This window comes from Pogona vitticeps, chromosome 5, assembly GCF_051106095.1.
Source record: "Pogona vitticeps strain Pit_001003342236 chromosome 5, PviZW2.1, whole genome shotgun sequence".
Classification (NCBI taxonomy): domain Eukaryota; kingdom Metazoa; phylum Chordata; class Lepidosauria; order Squamata; family Agamidae; genus Pogona; species Pogona vitticeps.
In genome coordinates, this window is record NC_135787.1 from 54,976,745 (window position 1) to 54,996,905 (window position 20,161).

General features: G+C 41.9%; 1 protein-coding gene across 2 annotated transcripts in view; it reads left to right on the forward strand.

The window, feature by feature from the left end:
- The window catches only part of GALNT7 (polypeptide N-acetylgalactosaminyltransferase 7), a 65,306-nt gene extending 46,410 nt beyond the window's left edge, over positions 1 to 18,896 (forward strand). For both annotated transcript variants that reach the window (XM_073001452.2, XM_020802119.3), the window contains exons 9-12: positions 298 to 516; positions 3,841 to 3,939; positions 12,431 to 12,559; positions 16,189 to 18,896. In XM_073001452.2, coding sequence (XP_072857553.2) covers positions 298 to 516; positions 3,841 to 3,939; positions 12,431 to 12,559; positions 16,189 to 16,326 — 585 coding nt within the window. In that variant the 3' untranslated portion in view covers positions 16,327 to 18,896. The remainder of the gene's footprint in view (positions 1 to 297; positions 517 to 3,840; positions 3,940 to 12,430; positions 12,560 to 16,188) is intronic.
- Positions 18,897 to 20,161: the final 1,265 nt, after the last annotated feature.

Genomic DNA, 20,161 nt, shown 5'->3' on the forward strand with positions numbered 1-20,161 from the left:
AAGTTTCTTAAAGTTTTTCCCCAACTCAGTTTTTCAGCTCTCTTGCGTGTGTTGAATTTGCATTACGCACTTTATATACCCTAGACGTTTTCCAAAAATGCACATTATTAATGCTTATATTTTGATTAATCACAAATTAGAAAATATAAATAGCACATAGTAAATGCTGATGTTATTTTCTCCCAAATCATACCATCCCCTACCCCTGATGTGAATGGACTGGGACAGCTGGAAAAGTTGTTTAGATACTTATCTTCCCTGTTTATAAAATGTATACAGTAATGTTCTTTTTCACAGAACTATGTCCGTGTTGTGGAGGTCTGGTGGGATGAATACAAAGATTACTTCTATGCTAGTCGCCCTGAGACAAAAGCGCTAGCCTATGGTGACATATCTGACCTAAAGAAATTTCGTGAAGATCACAGATGTAAAAGCTTTAAATGGTTCATGGAAGAGATTGCTTATGATATTACTTCTCACTATCCTTTACCACCTAAAAATGTGGAGTGGGGAGAGGTAAGTGTATTGTTTTCTTAGATTCACTTCCTCATCCAAGCCATTATTTCAGAATGCCTTGGAATAACTGCAGACTTTTCTTCAGGAGGTGGGGGTGGGGGGAGTCTTTGTGCAGGGAAAGAGCTAGAACATTAAGGTCTAGATGTTTTCAGATTAGAGATGGCCATGAACCACAAAAATGGTGGTTCGTGGCTACCCATGAGTTGCAAACCATCCACCTTTTTAAAAAAACTACCAAAACCCACTTTTTAAAAAAATAAATATTTGTGCCTGGGGGGAGGAGAAAAACTAAAGCCCCCCAGTCCCAGACCTCCCCCTTCCCACTGCCCTCATTGCCTCCATGCCTGGCCCTGCTGCCTCCTCCTCCATCACTGTAAATGAGCAATCTGGCATGCTTAGCACTGGATCACCCATTTGCAGGCCCACAGCCTGTCTACCGCCTCCCTAACTGGTCCTGTCACCTCCCCCTCTTCTTTTTCCTCCTCTTTTGCTGCTGCCATCTTGAGAGACAGGGCGAGCTTCGCTTCCAGAAGCCAGATGTGCAGTCAGCCGGCCATCAGCTGATAGGCAGATGCCATGTGCAGAGACTGCAGGTCTAGCTTCTGGAAGGGAAGGGAAGCTTATCTCTCAAGACGGCAGCAGCACAAGAGGAGGAAAAAGAAGAGGGGGAGGTGACAGGACCAGTTAGGGAGGTGACGGGGGCGGTAGACAAAAATCACTAGTTCGGGTTTGTCAAAATCAATGAACCTGAACTGACCTGAACCACAAACTGGGTGGTGGTGGTGTTGTTTTGGCAATTTCACCAACTTTTGGGCTCATTCTGGGGGGGGGCCAGCTCCTGGAAGGGAAGCCAGGCCTATTATGTTTCAAGAAGGTGGCTTAGGCTACAGGACTAGGTAGGGAGGCAACAGGGACAGTGGGAAGGGGGTGGGGAGAGGCTGGAGGGGTCAGAATGAACCAAAATGTTTGTGAACTTGCAAAAAAGGTTTGTGGTTCAGGTCAATTTAGGTTCATTGTTTTTAACAAACCCAAACCAATTCACCAGCAATTTTTAACAAACTTCCTGGATTGTTTTTTATTTTGTACTCTTCTCTCATTTAGATGTTTTTATCTGCTTCCATTACATATCTTCAAAAGTTGTACACCTTCTGAATACAGCAGTAAATTGGTCTAAAAACAATGAAATGTTGATAGGCATCTCATTCCTTGGTATTGCATTTTTGAGCCGCTTCTTTCTAAATTTGAGATTATCATGGACTGATAAAATTTCTGTAACACTTACTATGTAATCCACTTGTATTGGAAACATTTTTAAGAAAGAAAATGTGGCACCAATTTTTATTGCTTGTATTACTGACTGCACATTAAATAATATGACATTATAAATCTGTTTTATCTTTCTAGCTCAGCAGTTTGGAAATTATTAAAGCAGTTGTTCTTGTCTGTCATCAGAGAATTTTGGGTCTCAGGTTCTTGGAAATCATCCACCCCTACATGGGGCATGATTTTTTATGCCCAGACACCTCTGAATAGATTTCATCCAAGCTGTAGTATATAAAAAATGGAGAGCTGAAACATAGTGAGAGGGATGCCTGTTAGGGCAAAGCATATATTTAGGGGAAGAAGACAGGTTCAAACAGGAGATTCTTGCTAAATACTAAAAGTGGAAGTGCAAAATTCTTTGTTGCCATCAAGTGCAAGAAAATGTTTCTATGGAACTGTTCCTTCATTGCCATAATTAGAGAAATGTCTTACTGAATGCCAAGAACCAGTTCATATTGCACCAACACACATTCTATCTCTTAGTAATTTTTAATTTTTCAGCTGTCCCTTGCACATGTGTTCTTTCTGCCAAAGAGCAAAGAACCTTGTGGCACCTTTAAGACTAACCATTTTATTTTAGCATGAACTTTTATGGCTTACACTTCTTACAGTTATCTCACTGTCATTGGGAGTTATATTACTGTTTTTATGTACATTGCCCAGAATAGTGCTGTGCACTAAAGGGGAGGTATATAAACGACGCGTGCGCATACATACATACATACATACATACATACATACATACATACATACATACATACATACATACATACATACATACATACATACATACATACATACATACATACATAGGTGCAGAGCAGTTCAGAAAGGAATAAGCCAACAGAGGTCTGCCTTTCAAGTCTGCATGTTCCTGATGAGTTAAAATAATACACAGCATTAAATGATTCGGCACTTAGCTTGAAGAATTAAGACTACAGAGAAAGGTAAAAGCAAAACAAAACTAAGATTTTGAAGTAAGGTTAGTAACAACTGCAAAGTTCTCTGTGCTGTCACTGATATATAATTGGCTACTATCATTTGCCAAGTATATACAGTGAAGCATATTAAAGAGAAGCAATCTCTGGCAGAAGGTGCAGGAAGTTGCCTTTTTTAACATGAAACCTTTTTTTCACTGGATATAGAAGAACTGGAGATGAATCACCCAGAGTGATCTCTTCTTTCTTTGCCTGCAAGATACAGGGTTGTTTTGTAGAGCTCATAAGTCATGCAGCAAATGCTTTCTATAAAAATGTCTTGGTAGGGCCATTGTGCAGAAACATGATTGAAGTATCTCTCTTTAAACCTTATCATTATTATGTTTTACTCCTTTTTATGCGTTCTCTTCTGGCTTTATAGAAATTTGGAGATGTAATCTTGGGAGTTACAATTGTTGCAAATATTTTTGGACCAGCTTCACTTCGGTATAGAAAAATGATTGAGGATATAGATACTATTTAGTAAAGAAAGGCAAACCTTCTTCCCATGCTTTTGAACTAATTGGCAAGCAAACTTTGTACACAAAGCTATTGCCTAATTTTAAATCTATTGCTTCTACTTTTATTAAAGAGCAATTACATTTTTTTCTTCATCTTTAATAACCCTTGATATATTGTGTGACTTTTTAAGTAGCTCTAGCACAGGGGTCTCGAAACTACGGCCCATAGGCCACATCTGGCCCGCTTTGCCTTTTTATCTGCCCCGGAGAATGTCGCAGGCTCAGGTCCGTTCCCTTCATCCTGTTCATGCGGGAGTGTGGGCATGCGTGCACGGGCGGGAGTCCGGGCGTACATGGGCATGTTCCTTCGGCCTTGAAAACGTGGAACATATATGAAAAGTTAGGAGACCCCTGATCTAGCATATTGAGCCTGGTACTTAGTGAGTTGTTTACATTGACTCAGAAATCCCCAAATACTATGTTTTCTCCTAACTTAGTTTGAGGGTCTTTATAATTTTATGCTCAAATGTTTAGCTATAGTGTAAACTTTAAATGTGTTTCAGATTAGAGGCCTTGAAACTGCATACTGCATAGATAGTATGGGGCATACCAATGGGGGATTTGTGGAACTTGGACCATGCCACAGAATGGGAGGAAACCAAGTAAGTAATCCCCAAATAAGACATTTTAATTACAAAGAGTGCCAAGAAGTAATTAGTCTGTGAATTTTGTGTTTGAATTATCCCTTCTAAAATGATCATGTAGTTAACATATTAATGGTGTGTGTGTGTGTGTGTGTGTGTGTGTGTGTGTGTGTGTAATCTTTTGTTCTGAACCTCAATGTTTATAGGTAAAGGTAAAGGTTCCCCTTGACAATTTTTGTCCAGTCGTGTTCGACTCTAGGGGGCGGTGCTCATCCCCGTTTCCAAGCCATAGAGCCAGCGCTTGTCCGAAGACAATCTTCTGTGGTCACATGGCCAGTGCAACTTAGACACAGAACGCTGTTACCTTCCCACCGAGGTGGTCCCTATTTATCTACTTGCATTTGCATGCTTTCGAACCGCTAGGTTGGCGGGAGCTGGGACAAGCGACAGGCGCTCACTCCGTCGCGTGGATACGATCTTACGACTGCTTGGTCTTCTGACCCTGCAGCACAGGCTTCTGCGGTTTAGCCCACAGCGCCACCATGTCCCTTCAATGTTTATAGTATACAACAAACCCCATATAAAAATAAAGTAGCTATGGCTGAAACTACATTCTGGGGGGAAAACCAGATGGAATTCATAGCAGCTACAGTCACTGTTCCCAACACACCCTGCAGTGATTTTGAAATGGCTGCCATCTTGCCTTTCAAAAACTGCACTAGGGCTTCCATCACTGTCCAGCTACTTGCAGTGCTGGGGTCAGGGCAGCAGGTCACCCATTCAACATGCAACAAAAACAGAGCTGCTGGAGCTACTCTTGGGGCCGCCTCTGGTCAGCTTCCCAGCTACCTCAAAAACTGGGAGGCTTCCTGGCTACTTTGCTAGTGAACAATAATGTTCTTGTATGGGAATGGAGACTGTGACAAACCCAGACCTACTGGGATCTGCCACACGTTAACTAAGCTGCCACCAACCATTCCCTATAAGAAGTCACACAGACCAGGGATGGATTTTTAAACAAATAAACGAACAAGGTTTATTTAAATCACACACAGGGAAAATAAAATGATCAGGTGAATAAGATATAGTAACGTGGCTTAGTCTCATTCATACATGCACACAGTTTGGTTCACACAGAACACTTAACTTGAAGCACAGACCCTGAACCTATCAGTTCTGGCTAACCATACAGACACCTGAACCTATCAGGTTGGTACTGACTGACACACAGTAGTACCCTGTCTGACACACAGACTCCCACACCAGCTTCTTCTTCCCAGCTGCTGCTTCTCCCTTCTCCTTCACACACGCTCCACATATATATACAGTACAGCCCCTCCTCCTGATGTCCCGCCTTCCACTCCCCATAGGATGGAACTTTCCCTCCAAACCCATGACAGACAGGTAACATCAGTGCTGTATGTAACACCTCCCCTCTTTATAAGTTGTTTTGTAGGGGGAAAGCTAAGGTGCTTTTCACCAAAAAAACAACCTGGATAAAACACACAAAAACAGTTATACATACATACAATACCATACTTACTTATACTTACACTCTAAGTTAAACATTTACCATACATTAAGTTACCTTTATTCATACAAACCAAATTCAAAAAAACCAGGTACATTTAACCTTTTGTCACCAACATATATACATAGTCCATGTTTCTTTCGCCGTCTTCATTCTTCAGGTCTTCTTGACAAGGCGTCAGCAACACAGTTCACTGACCCTCTGACCACCTTCACTTCAAAGTCATAGTCTTGCAGATTTAAAGCCCACCTCATAAGTTTGCTATTGTGGGTTTTCATTGTCTTTAACCATTGCAGTGGTGAATGGTCAGTGCACAGAATAAAATGTCTTCCCCAGATGTAAGGCTTGGCCTTCTGGATCGCGTAGACTATGGCCAGACACTCCTTCTCCACGGTTGCCAAATGTCTCTCACCTTTCTGGAGTTTCCTACTCAGGTAGGACACTGGATGCTGGTCACCATTCTCATCCTCCTGGCAAAGAACTGCTCCTAGCCGCCCCGAGTAGACATGGTCTAGAGGGGCGGGGTAAAAATCAAATAAATAAATAAATAAATAAATAAATACCCCGCTGTTAGACGCATCGGTGTAGATGATGAACTCCCGGTCGAAGTCTGGAGCACGCAGCACTGGATAGTTGATGAGCGCCTGCTTCAACCTCTGGAACGCCTCCTCACAGTCGCTGGTCCACGGGATGCGGTCATCAGCCTTCTTCCTCGTCAGATCGGTCAGCGGAGCCGCAATCTCGCTAAACCTCGGGATGAACTTTCTGTAGTAGCCCACCAACCCAAGAAATGATTTGACCTTTTTCTTGGTGTTGGGTCTAGGCCAATCACGAACTGCTTCTATCTTGGCCTCCAGGGGTTTTATCACTCCTCCCCCTACCATGTGACCCAAGTATTTTATTTCTGGGCTACCCAGCTGACACTTGCTCTCTTGGCAGAGCCTAGGCCAAAGCACTTCCTCCCCTGGATCAAAGTGCCTCTCCCTGGCCTTCTGGTAATCCCAAGCTTTCTTTCTGACCTTTTGAGCTTGCAGGGTCTCTGCTGCTAGCTCTAGGTTTTTCTTTAGGTCATTCATCAAGGTGTCTATGTATGTCACAATGTCTTCTGGGTCATCCTGGGTGATCTGCTCCCAATTTTGTTTGATCAAATCAAGGGGCCCTTTCACCCTTCTCCCAAATAAAAGTTCAAATGGACTGAACCCGGTACTGGCTTGTGGCACTGATCGATAAGCGAACAAAAGGGATTGCAGCTTCTGGTCCCAATTGTTTGGATTCTCTGCCAAGTAAGCCCTAATCATGCGCATTAGAGTCTCATTGAACTTCTCAGTTAACCCATTACTTTCAGGGTGATAGGCAGTGGTTTCCTTGTGCTTAATTCCACAGATTTGCCATAAGCGTTTCATGAGCTTCGATGTAAATGATGCTCCCAAATCTGTGATTATTTCTGAGGCAAATCCCATCCTGGACATATACCCCACCAAGGCATCTGCCACTGTGTTAGTTTCAATGTTAGTCAAGGGAATGGCTTCAGGGTACCTCGTGGCATGGTCCACAATGGTGAGAATGAACCTGTTCCCCCTCTTTGTGGCCTTGGGCAAAGGTCCCACAATATCCACCCCTATGCATTTGAACGGAGTGTCAATCACAGGCAAAGGGCACAACTTTGCTTTGGTCCTGTCGCGGCTATTCCCCTGCCTTTGACACACATCACATTGTTTACAGAACTCCCTGATCTGCTTCCCTATGTCAGGCCAGTAAAAATTCTGTGTGATTCTCTGCTGTGTTTTGTTCACCCCTAAGTGCGCAGCAAACATGTCAGAGTGCCCCCTTTGTAAGATCATGGGGCGATACTTTTCAGGTACCACTAGCTGACTTCGGATCCCATCTCCCCCTTTTGATATATTCCTCAGGGTCTCTCTATACAAAATCCCCTTTTTCTCCAGAAATCTCACTGGGGTTTCAGGTGTTAGCTGGGCGTCAGTCACCTGTTCAAAACACTTTTGGAGAGTGGCGTCTGCCTTTTGCTCTTGGCCAAATCGGCTGTCTGTGGTTAAGGTTTCCACCACAGCTTCTGAACTCCCCTCTGCTTCCGTCTCTGGCTCATCATTACCCCCCTGAACTGTCCCCGTGGTGGCTTGTGAACGTGTAATCACTAGCACCCGTTTCACATGTTCAGCCAGGTCATTTCCCACGAGCACGGCTGCTGGTAGAGTCGATGACATTGCTAGCCGCCAAACTCCCCTCCAGCCTTGAAAGTTCACAGGTACCTCCGCTACTGGCAGTGAGATTACCTGCCCCTCAATCCCTGCCACCTTCATGCTCTCATTTGGGATTACATACTCCCTAGGAATAATATCTGGATGGCACAGGGTCACCTGGGAACAAGTGTCCCGCAGCCCCCGATACTGATGGTCAAGTATTCCTACGTCCACCCCTGCTGTTTCAAACAACTGAGAATCTGTTCTCACCAGTAAGCATCGCTTGACCTCCACAAGAGGACCATTTTCCTCAGCCTGATCAGCAGATGTAGCTGTTCCAGATTGAGTAGCCATGGCAACAGGCTCCCTCAGTGACAATGAGCCTTGCTCTTTCTGGACACAGAACACAGCTTTTGGCTTGGTTCCACTCGAATCCTGAGGCACAATTCCTTTTAGCTGCTTTAATTTCTCACACTCTGAGATTAGATGGCCCTTTCCCTGACAGAAATAACATTTTCTGCTATATTTTGAGTCTTTCTCATCCTGTTTTGGTTTTCCCTCCAAAATCTGAGGTCTTGGTTTCATGTCTGAGGGCTTCCCTTCACCATGGGCTCCTCCCCCTTGCTGGCTTTTCCCTGGTCCCTGAGAGTACTTGCTGTAGGTTTCTTTGGGTTTACCTACAGATTTCCCCTCACCCAAGGGCTTTCTTATTTGGGAAATAAAATCTGCGATCTCGGCTGCTTCTGCCACAGATTTCGGTTTCCTTTCCCTCACCTGGAATTTCAGTTCCCCATGCAGGACTGAATAGAACTGTTCCAGCGCTATCAAGTCTTTGAGCTGCTGAAAGGTCTCTGTCCCCTCCTGAGATAGCCATTTCTCTAGCAGCCTCACCACTTGGGCCCCCACTTGGGTAAAAGTCTGCTCTGGTTTCTTGGTGATTGACCTGAATCTTTGCCTCAGCTGTTCCGCATTTATCCCATGTCTTGCAAACACCAGTTTTTTAAACTCTGCAAAATCTTTCATCAGTTCCTGTGGCATCTCTGAATAAACTTCAGCAAGGCTGCCACTGATTAAAGATCGCATGATGGTCATCTTCTCAGTTTCCCTTACTGAGAAGTCCACAAACGCTCTTTCCACTAGGGAAAAGAACACCTCAGGACAATCTCCCTTGTGGTACACAGGGAATTTCTTCAGGTCAGCTTTAGACAATTGGCCTCCCTCAGAATCCCTATTGTTATTATTGTTCTGATTCATCAGTTCCAATTTTCTTAACTCAAACGCCATCCTTTCTTTTTCCAGCGCAATTTTCTCTCTCTCCCTCTCCCTTTCAAATGCCATTTTCTCTCTCTCCAATCTTTCCTCCTTTTCCATTCTCTCTCTCTCTAATCTTTCCTCCATTTCCCTCACCCTCAGTTCATGCTGTTGGGCTATGAGCAATTTTCTGAGTTCTGGGTTCTGTTCTCCCGTGCTGTCACCTTGCACTGAGCCAAATTCATCCTCAGAACCTTGGTCAACCTGGGGGTCTTTCCCTTCACCCATTTCTGCCATTTGGCTTCGAGTCAAGGGCATAATCCCCCCCCCCAGAACAGGCTGCTTTCAAAAGTCAAGCCTCAAAATAAAGCGACCACTTTTTTTTTTCTTTTGCCTCAGAACCAGCTTTCTCTATAGATTGCTGCTGTCCTTCAGCACTAACTTGCAACAGTTGCGAGCTAGAGTCTACCCCCCTCTGCTAGGCCTCTCAGCAGACAGGCTAGATCACTTCTACTTTACAGTTTTGCCTCAGCTTTTTCCCGCCAAAACAGGCTGCCTCAGAGCTCCCTAATCTAGCCCCCAATCTGAGGTTACACGTTCTTCTACTAGTGCACCTCCCCGTGAGGCACACCTAGAAGATTACCTACGCGCTCTCAGATTGTCCCTGACTAGACCCCCCTTGCTCTGGGCACACTTGCCAAGGCTTTGCTGGACCACTGGACAACTGGACCAGTCGTATCCCACACGCTGGACACCAATCAATGTGACAAACCCAGACCTACTGGGATCTGCCACACGTTAACTAAGCTGCCACCAACCATTCCCTATAAGAAGTCACACAGACCAGGGATGGATTTTTAAACAAATAAACGAACAAGGTTTATTTAAATCACACACAGGGAAAATAAAATGATCAGGTGAATAAGATATAGTAACGTGGCTTAGTCTCATTCATACATGCACACAGTTTGGTTCACACAGAACACTTAACTTGAAGCACAGACCCTGAACCTATCAGTTCTGGCTAACCATACAGACACCTGAACCTATCAGGTTGGTACTGACTGACACACAGTAGTACCCTGTCTGACACACAGACTCCCACACCAGCTTCTTCTTCCCAGCTGCTGCTTCTCCCTTCTCCTTCACACACGCTCCACATATATATACAGTACAGCCCCTCCTCCTGATGTCCCGCCTTCCACTCCCCATAGGATGGAACTTTCCCTCCAAACCCATGACAGACAGGTAACATCAGTGCTGTATGTAACAGAGACAGCTCCAGACACTCAGTTTTCAGCACGTGTTGATGAGTAGGTGAGCCCTGTCCCTGGCACCATCAGTAACAGAGATGCTTCCCAGCAGTGGCTGGGTGACTGGAACTACATGTCATGGTTTAATGTGGAATAACATTAAGACAACATGTGTGTTGCAAGCAGATGTGTTCCTCTTTACTTTACTGTAGGTTGTTGCAAATATGTAGCTCCTGCTAATGGCTAGTGTCATTACTCAGGAGCTGTGGATTAGAAGGGCAGTGTCATGAGCTTTCCTCCTACTCTTGCTTCTTCCCCTTTTCATGCCCCGTCTTGCACTGATTGCAAGATTGATCGTGCCAGTAGTTGTAAGAGCAGTAATCCGATGGAGGGGAGGAAAGAGTGAAAGCCTGTGCAATTACCTTTCTAGTCCAGATAGGATACTGGTCTCAGACTACTTTTTAAGATCAACAATCTTTCTGTGTCTGAAAGGAATTGGGGTACAAACTCTTCCAACCAAAAAAACGTGAGCACTTGCCTTAATTTCCATTCTCTTCCATATTTGTGTTTCTTTACATTGGAGACTAATGCACAAATGGTTTCTATTGGTAATTCATTCTAGACTACTGCTTCTACAGGGATGGTGATCCAGTCTGCTTCACTGACTGGATAACCAGTAAATTTCAAAGTTTTTTGGGGGGGAATTATATTGACAAAATGCAACAAAATGGATTGCCTTTTTTTTCAGCATCTGTAGTTAACATTTAATCACGACGTTTGACTAATAAACTTTATGTGTTAGAATCTTTATTGCTTGTTTTAACATATTATATATTTATTACATTACTGATGTGTGGTAAAAATTCATTGGCCAGTATTCTATTCCGTAGTTTCACCTTCATAGCAAGAATGAGTTCAGTAGCTATGGCAGATTGATGCTAATTAAAGAGTTATTATTTTACTTTTGGATAGTGTGTGACTAATGCACAGTGAGACAAAGTTCTGCACAACCCAAAATTGAAGCAGGAACTCTAATTAGTGGCAATCTGCTGCTGGTGGTGACATCACTCCTGCTATGCCAGCAGAGCAGTGGAACACTGTAGTGCCCATTGTGCCATACGTCATGATATAAGTCCAAGCATGAGTCAATGAGGATTACATACATATTGACTTAAGTCCCAGTACTCAGTGGATTTATACTCCTTGGAGTAAACAACTGGATATAGCCCACTGATTTGAATTTGAGGTAACCAGTGACTACTTATCTAGTGTATTCTTACTAGAGCGCAGTAATATAAGAGCAGATCAGGAGGTCCACTCACCCTTCCACTGCTGCTTTGGGCTCTGCACTTCCCTATCACTCCAGAGCTCGTGGTTGACTAGCCACTATTCGACCTGGCACTGGGGCTCGTCGTCCTGCCTCCTGCCAGGGGTGGCTAGTTGACTGCAAGCTCTGAAGCGATAGGAAGGGAGTGCAGAGCCCACAGCAGCAGTGGAAGGGTGAGTGGACAGTAATGAATACAGTTGAATACAAGCTGCCGTCTCCAGTTTGTATTCAAAGGCAGCATGTGCACACAAGACGTCAATGCTACCCAGTTCTTATGAGTAAGATTGCCTGTATTACATGAGATTATATGAAAGATCCTAGATTTCTATAAAATTGAAAGACCTCCTTCTGCTAAACAACACCAAGAATCTTGGAATTTTGGAAATTGTGTGCATATACATCCTTTCCCTTAATTTTAACTAATGTGGTAAGTCATTGGGAAAACAGAGTTCATGGTGTACTGCAGTGTTCCCCAGACTAGGACTGTCCAGATGTTTTAGATTTCAGCACCTCTTAGCACCAGCAGGAATGCTGGAATTGAGCTCCCTGTCTTTTGAAGGTCAGGAAGTAGGGGAAGACTGGTATGTTACAGCTATGGCAGTATTTAATTATCAATGAATTTTTAATTTCATAATCAATGAATGCTTTGGGGATTTGGCTGGAATCATGTTCCCACATAATTGTAAATCCGTTGGCCATTATCAGAAGTGTACTCTTGTTTTCTTTCATTGCTTTTTGCACAGAGCTTGTTTGAATATTGTATGTTAACTTCGCAAAGACTTGTTAAATATATGTAAAATTCTGTAACAGTTCTTAAAGCAAAAGGCAGATAGACTACTTCGAGTACTATTTGGAAATGGAAACTATTATAGTGCATGACTACATTGTTGTTACAGTTATTGGTGTAAAAGATTTAGTGTTAAGAGATTTTTCTTATTATTATTATTAGCTCTTCAGAATTAATGAAGCTAACCAGCTCATGCAGTATGACCAGTGCTTGACGAGAGGGCCTGACGGATCAAAGGTTATGATTACACACTGCAATCTAAATGAATACAAGGAGTGGCAATACTTCAAGGTAACTCAGAGGTGCTTCGTGACCCCATTTAGGACTAGGAGTCAATACTTACACCTTCTTTTTGATGTTAGTTTTAGGCAGGCTTCAGCCTTAGCATATATCACAGAGACATGGATAAGGGAAAGGGGATAGGGGCATGGAGGGAGCAGGGGAGAAGAAAGAAAAGCACAAAATAAAGGAAAAGGGGAGCTAAACTGGAACCCAGATAGGGAGAGGGAGGAATAGGATGACCTCAGGGAGAAGTAGAAGAGAGATTATATAGTTTGAAAAGCAATGAGGGGAGTGAAGAGAGGAAAAGTAGGAACAGACATGGGAAAGTGATGGAGTTAATCAGTGGTCTGTGGTATATAGGAAAAAGACACTCAGGAAAAAAGACAGCAGGGTAGTTTGCATGTTAGGCCATGCAGACAAAGACCAGTTGTGGGGATGGGTCAGGTTTTCAGATCTCTTGGTCTGGTTGTTACCTGGCTCCATACCTGGGGAAAAGGTGGGAAAGGGATTAAAAAAGAGAGGCAATCTACTTCCCAGCTCAACATGATGCTTCGTCTCTGGCGAATCCCTCCACTATCTGGGCTTATGTTTATGTCTCTATGAGGCACCTAAAAGGGAACTTTCATCACTTCCTCTCTTCCCAGAAGATTTGTGTTCAAAGAGAGGACTGTCATCTTTGCTCATTCTGCTCTGGATTCATTCAGTCACCTTTGTGTTTTTAGGCCACGAATGTGGAGGGCAGAGAACCTGCAGAAATGACGACAGTGTAGCTCTTCAACTGTATGAAACACACTCACCAGGACAGGTCTCACTTACCTGCTGTAGTGAATCTCCTGGAATTTTACATAGATATGTTAAGAATAGATACCTCTGAGCACTTATCTTCATATATCTTAAATTTGTTGTTATTTAGTTGGTAGGTTGTGTCCGATTCTTTGTGACCCCATGGACCAGAGCATGCCAGGCCCTCCTGTCTTCCACGGCCTCCTGGAGTTTGGTCAAATTCATGTTGGCAGCTTCAGTGACACTGTCCAACCATCTCGTTCTTTGTCGTTCCCTTCTCCTCTTTCCTTCACACTTTCCCAACATCAGGATCTTTTCCAGGGAGATTTCTCTTCTCATGAGATAGCCAAAGTACTAAAGCCTCAGCGTTAGGATCTGTCCTTCCAATGAGCACTCAGGGTTGATTTCCTTCAAATTGGACAGGTTTATTCTCTTTGCAGTCCAGGGGACTGTCCAGAGTCTCCTCCAGCACCACAGTTCAAAAGCATCAATTCTTCAGCAGTCAGCCTTATTTATTAATTTATTTATTTTATTTTATTTTATTTGTACTCCGCCTATCTGGTCATTGCGATTATGGTTCAGCTCTCACTTCCATACATGACTACTGGAAAAACCATAGCTTTGACTATGCAGACCTTTGTCGGCAAGGTGATGTCTGTCCTTTTTAAGATGCTGTCTAGGTTTGTCATCGCTTCCCCCCCAAGAAGCAGGTGTCTTTTAATTTCGTGGCCGCTGTCATCATCTGCAGTGATCATGGAGCCCAAGAAAGTAAAATCTGTCACTGCCTCCATATCTTCCAGGAGATGTTGAGCTTCAGACCATTTTTTGCACGTTCCTCTTTCACCCTCATTAAGTGGTTCTTTAATTTCTCCTCACTTTCTGCCATCAGAGTGGTATCATCTGCATATCTGAGGTTGTTGATATTTCTTCTGGCAATCTTAATTCCGGTTTGGGATTCATCCAGTCCTGCCTTTCACATGATGTATTCTGCATATAAATTAAATATGCCGAGGAACAATATACAGCCTTGCCATACTCCTTTCCCAATTTGAACCAATCAGTTGTTCCATATCCAGTTCTAACTGTTGCTTCCTGTCCCACGCATAAATTTCTCAGGATATAGATCAGGTCGTTTGGCACTCCCATTTCTTTAAGAACTTGCCATAGTTTGCTGTGGTACACACAGTCAAAAAGGCTTTTGCATAGTCAATGAAGCAGAAGTAGATGTTTTTCTTGAACTCTCTGGCATTTTCCATAATCCAGTGCATGTTAGCAAATTGATCTCTAGTTCCTCTGCCCCCTCGAAATCCAGCTTGTACTTCTGGGAGTTCTCAGTCCACATGCTGCTGAAGCCTGCCTTGGAGGATTTTGAGCATAACCTTGTTAGCGTGTGAAGTGAGTGCATTTGGAGTATTCTTTGGCACTGCCCTTCTTTGGGATTGGGATGTAGATTGATCTTTTCCAGTCCTCTGGCCACTGCTGAGTTTTCCAAATTTGCTGGCATATTGAATGTAGTATCTTAACAGCACCATCTTTTAAGATTTTAAATAGTTTGACTGGTATGCTGTCACCTCCACTGGCCCTGTTAGCCATGCTTTCTAAGGCCCACTTGACTTCACTCTCCAGGATGTCTGGCTCAAGGTCAGCAGCCACATTATCTGTGTGTCCGGGATATCCAGATCTTTCTAGTATAATTCCTCTGTGTATTCTGGCCACTTCTTCTTGATGTATTCTGCTTCTGTAAGGTCCCTACCATTTTATCATGTCCATCATTGCACAAAACGTTCCTTTGATATCTCCAATTTTCTTGAACAGATCTCTGGTTTTTTGCTTTCTATTATTTTCCTCTATTTCTTTGCACTGTTCATTTAAGAAGGCCCTCTTGTCTCTCCTTGCTATTCTTTGGAAGTCAGCATTCAAATTTCTGTATATTTCCCTATCTCCCTTGCATTTTGTTTCCCTTCTCTTCTCTGCTATTTGTAAGGCCTCGTTGGACAGCCACTTTGCTTTCTTGCATTTCCTTTTCTTTGGGATGGTTTTTGTTGCTGCCTCCTGTATATTGTTAGGAGCTTCCACCCATAGTTCTTCAGGCACTCTGTCCACCAAATCTAGTTCCTTAAATCTGTTCTTCACTTCCACTGTGTATTGATAAGGGATTTGGTTTAGATTATACCTGACTAGCCCAGTGGTTTTTCCTACTTTCTTCATTTTAAGCTTGAATTTTGCTATAAGAAGCTGATGATCAGAGCCACAATCAGCTCCAGGTCTTGATTTTCTGACTTTATAGAGCTTCTCCATCTTTGGCTGCAGAGAACATAATCAATCTGATTTCGGTATTGCCTATCTGGTGATGTCCATGTGTAGAGTCAGCTCTTGTGTTGTTGGAAATGAATGTTTGTGATGACCAGCATGTTCTCTTGTCAAAACTCTATTATGCTTTGCCCTGCTTCATTTTGAACTCCGAGACCAAACCTGCCTGTTTTTCCTTAAATTAGGTTTCATTAATTCTCCAGGGTCTGAAAACTCAGGATGGGAATCTTTAAAAAGGCAGGGGATCTGTCTGAATTAAGCAGGCAATTTGACCTAGTTAAAATTTAGATATTCTTAAAAGACCCAGTTGCCCTCCCGTTAAAAAATATATATAACTAGCCATAGAACTAATTTCACATTTATTGTATAGCTGTTGGTGTGCTGTGTTTATTAAGCATCTCTAATTCGCAGTTTTATTATCTTCCACATTGCTTATCTGTATGTTAAAGCTATGTAGCAAGGATGCAAAGTAGCGCTGAGACAGCAAATTAAATTGTAATTGCTTTTGAAATGTAAAAATCTTTTGTTTGGCTTTTGTTTTCCAGAATTTACATAGATTTACCCACATCCCTTCAGGGAAGTGTTTGGACCGTTCTGAGGTTTTACACCAAGTGTTTGTTTCAGAGTGTGACTCCAGTAAAACAACACAGAATTGGGAAATGAACAATATTCTTAGTGTGTAGACAAAATGGCCTGATGCTACCTACTGACAACTTTAATACAAATAGGACTGAAGATAACCTGAAAACTGCTGCAACTATTAACTTTGTACAGCTGCGAGCCTGGAACCTCCTGATCTGGATGAAGGACATAGATGGACTGTGATAGATATATCATCTGCAGTTAATGTTTACAAAAACTGCTCTTACCTTAAACTTCAATAGATGTTTACATCTCCTTTTGGTTTTTTGTTGTTGTAGGATGTTCTTTTTTAAAAATATGTTTGAGTTGATTGTTTGCGTGCTTTTAACTCTGTTTCTGTCATACTGGAATAAAGTTAAAAGTGCTGGGATGGATCCAAAGTGGCGCGAGGTTGCTTCTGCTCATGCAAGTTTTTGCTCCTTCCACTGGCAGCCCCCCCCCCCCCCCGAAAAAGCCCTTCCTGAAGGACATTCTGGAATGGCTGTTTGACTGGTGTAAAGGGCTGGGAAGTGGCAATTTCTTGTTTGAGTGTGTAAGTGCCTTACGCTTGTGCACAAGCAGGGGAATTGGATCCAGGTTTTTAATGTTGTCTTGGGATTATACTCAGGGGTCTGCAGGCAGTTTTTTTTTCCTTCAACATTCACACTTGAAAAAGGCTGGAGTAACCAGACTTTGTCATAACTTGGTGATTATCAACCCGTTGTACATTGTTTTGATTTTACATCTTATCAAGCACTGCCACAGGTTTTCAGCCAGGGTGGCCTTCTTTCACAGTCATGCTGCTTTTTTGAAAGATGAATTTTCAATGTATTTAGTGCCTCCTTAATTTTTCCTTCTTGTCACAAAAACAGCATTTCTCATAGTATGAGTATGTTGAAATGTCTCCTTTCTGGGGGGGAAAGATGGCCCTCTTGGCTATTAAGTACTTTAATCTATACTAAGGTAACAAGCTGAGGCATAAGGCATGTCAGAAATGCTGCATGAGGGCTCAAAATAATGCTGGTAACATTTCATAGGAATCTTTGTAAAAGAAGGTTCTAGCTGATATATAGGGTAGCACTTAAACCCATGAACCACTTCTGTGAAATATTAAAGCAGCTCCAGTCTCCTATTCTGCAATATCAAATTGAAACTGAAATTTAGCACTCTATGATGCATTCACTGGAAGTCAGCACTTCATACTACAGCTAAAAACACACAAGCCCTTACTTCCCTGCTGTAACATGCCTTACAATACCTGTGTATGTCTCAATCAAAATATGTCTATATCTGTACCATATAGGAGAGTAAAACTGATCTGGTTCTTCACTTTTATAGTGATAAATAGAAGTCAGTTAAAAATGTAATGTTGAAACATTTCAAAAATTTTCTGAGTCATTTTACAAACTCTTGGCATATTAAGGAATATTAAAAACTAAGACCTATATAAAGATTAAAAATGGGCAGGTGAGATACGAAAGTTGTTTTATAAAGAAATGACTTTAAAACATTTCCGTTCAAGTAATTTAAAAGGATATTTGAATCTTAAATCTGAGGGCTTGAAACTTCCATTGGTTTGGTCCCATTACACAATTGTGTCATAACATGAAAAATAACATTAAGGATGAAAGATAAAAAAATAACAGATGATTATTCTTTTTTTAAAAAGTTGAATTTTATTGTAAAAATAAAATGTTAACTTTTTGGAAAGATAGTCATTCAAAAACTTAAAAAATACATTGAAGACCTACTTCAATATGCAATCCTAAATTCAACAGAGATCCCAGATTTTACTGGAATTATTGTCATGTAGTGGTCTCAGCATGTCATTGTGCACACCTAAATTCTAGTGAACTGAATTAGATTGATGTGACCATGTAGATTATCAGGTCAAGATTAAACTCATAAATGATTTGATTGCTGTTGCAAGTGAATCTTATTTTCCATAGTATAACTCCATCACTTTCTCCAGTCCTAAAGTGATGGAGAAGCTTTTTATAAGGCCAGATCTTGCTTGGCCTTAAAAGCAGACACATGTAATGTGATTTGAACACACACACACACTGGCATCAATCGTTTCAACCTTCCTTTAAAAGGTGTTCATTGTTAAATTAGAAGACAGGAGGAAGAAACTGGGGGAAAATATAATATGGGTGTTGGGTACATTTATTATTTGTATTAAAAATGATTTTCATTTTTCTTTCTTGGGCAAATATTAATTTAATCACATTACTATGCATATGTGAGGTTGCACATAGATTGTGCAGGTATGTGTGTTAAATGGGTGTTCCGTGCAATTCCATTAAAATCCAATACTGTGTGAATATGAATCTGTATTTTTAAATTCCAAATCTTACTAAAGAACACAAGCTGTTACTCCTAACTTTTCCTACTGTAAACTGCTTTTTAAAAAGTAGGTCCCATATTCTTGCTTTGTAATTTGATCACTATGCATTTCTACACATTTTATAAATTTTGATTTATGCAGATTTTGATACACTGTATGTTTCTGTAAAGATTGTACAAATCTTCAATGATTTTGCAAGGGATAAACTGGGAACCTTATGTATATCTTAATTCTGGGTTGCTTGTTTTTTAGGTGAGGAAAATAAAATTTAACTTGTGGGTTTTACACATTTGCACCAAAACCTGTTTCTTTTTTTCCTTCGTGATTGTCACTTTGAATCCAAACATTTAACTCTGGAAATTAGGGTTTGAATCCCCACTTGGCCATGGAAACTCAATGGGGGGAGTAGAAATTCCAAAATCGCTCCTTACGTATCTCACTTACTTTAAAAGCCCTATTAGGGTCACTATGCCAATTCCAACTTGATGGCACAGAACAAATCAAATACCAGTCCAATGTTTATGACTGTTAAATTTGAACTGTTTTTTCTTCCTTTTTTAGACTTAACAGTGGTGCTTATCAGGTCTCTGGGAAATAATGGGGTCATAGGATATCTATCCATAAACTTGCAACTGTGTTACTCCATTGCAGCAAACCTCCTTAAGAGCAGTATAGCTACAGCCATCATGCTTCTAAAAGTTTGAATGAGACATTGATTTTTTTCCAGTGACGTACAACCAGTTTCTTTGCATCACATTGGACGATTGCGTCTATTTGGGCCAAAATAGTGTGAGATTAAGGGAATATTAGGCTTTTATTGTGCCATTGTCCTGAAATGTAATATTACCACCTCCGTTTTAAGATTAACAAACAGTAATTTTGTGTTCCAGCATTAACCTCAATACAGTGGTGCCCGCTAGACGCTTACCCCGCATGACGAAATCGCTTGATGACTTTTGCGATTGCAAAATGATGTTTCCTATGGGAGATTTTCGTTTGACGACGATTAGGTCCATGCTTCGCGAACTGATTGTTCCCAAGACGATTTAAAACAGCTGATCGGCGGTTCACAAAATGGCTTCCCATTTTTTTCTGGACCGATTTTCACAAGACAGCGATGGCAAAATGCCCACCCTATGGAGGATTTTCACAGGACGATCGGGTATTTCACCCATTGGAACGCATTAACCGGTTTTCAATGCATTCCAATTGGGTGTTTTTTTTGCATGACGATTTCGCTGTACAGCGATTTTAACGAAACGGATTATCGTCATCATGTGGGACACCACTGTATTTCTTCCAGTCTTTTGCTCAGCAATCCGGAGCTATTTACCAGAGCTTTGGTAAATAAAAGCTTTCACAATCTTGACAATTTAGTTGCTCCTATTAAAGGTGGCTCTTACAAGGCTTCCGGATTTTTTTTTGATCAACCAGCATCTTTTGTTTTTTATAGTACAGTGGTGCCTCGCACAACGATGTTAATTGGTTCCAAAAAATTCATCGCTGTGTGAAACATCGTTCTGCGAAACACCATTTCCCATAGAGATGCA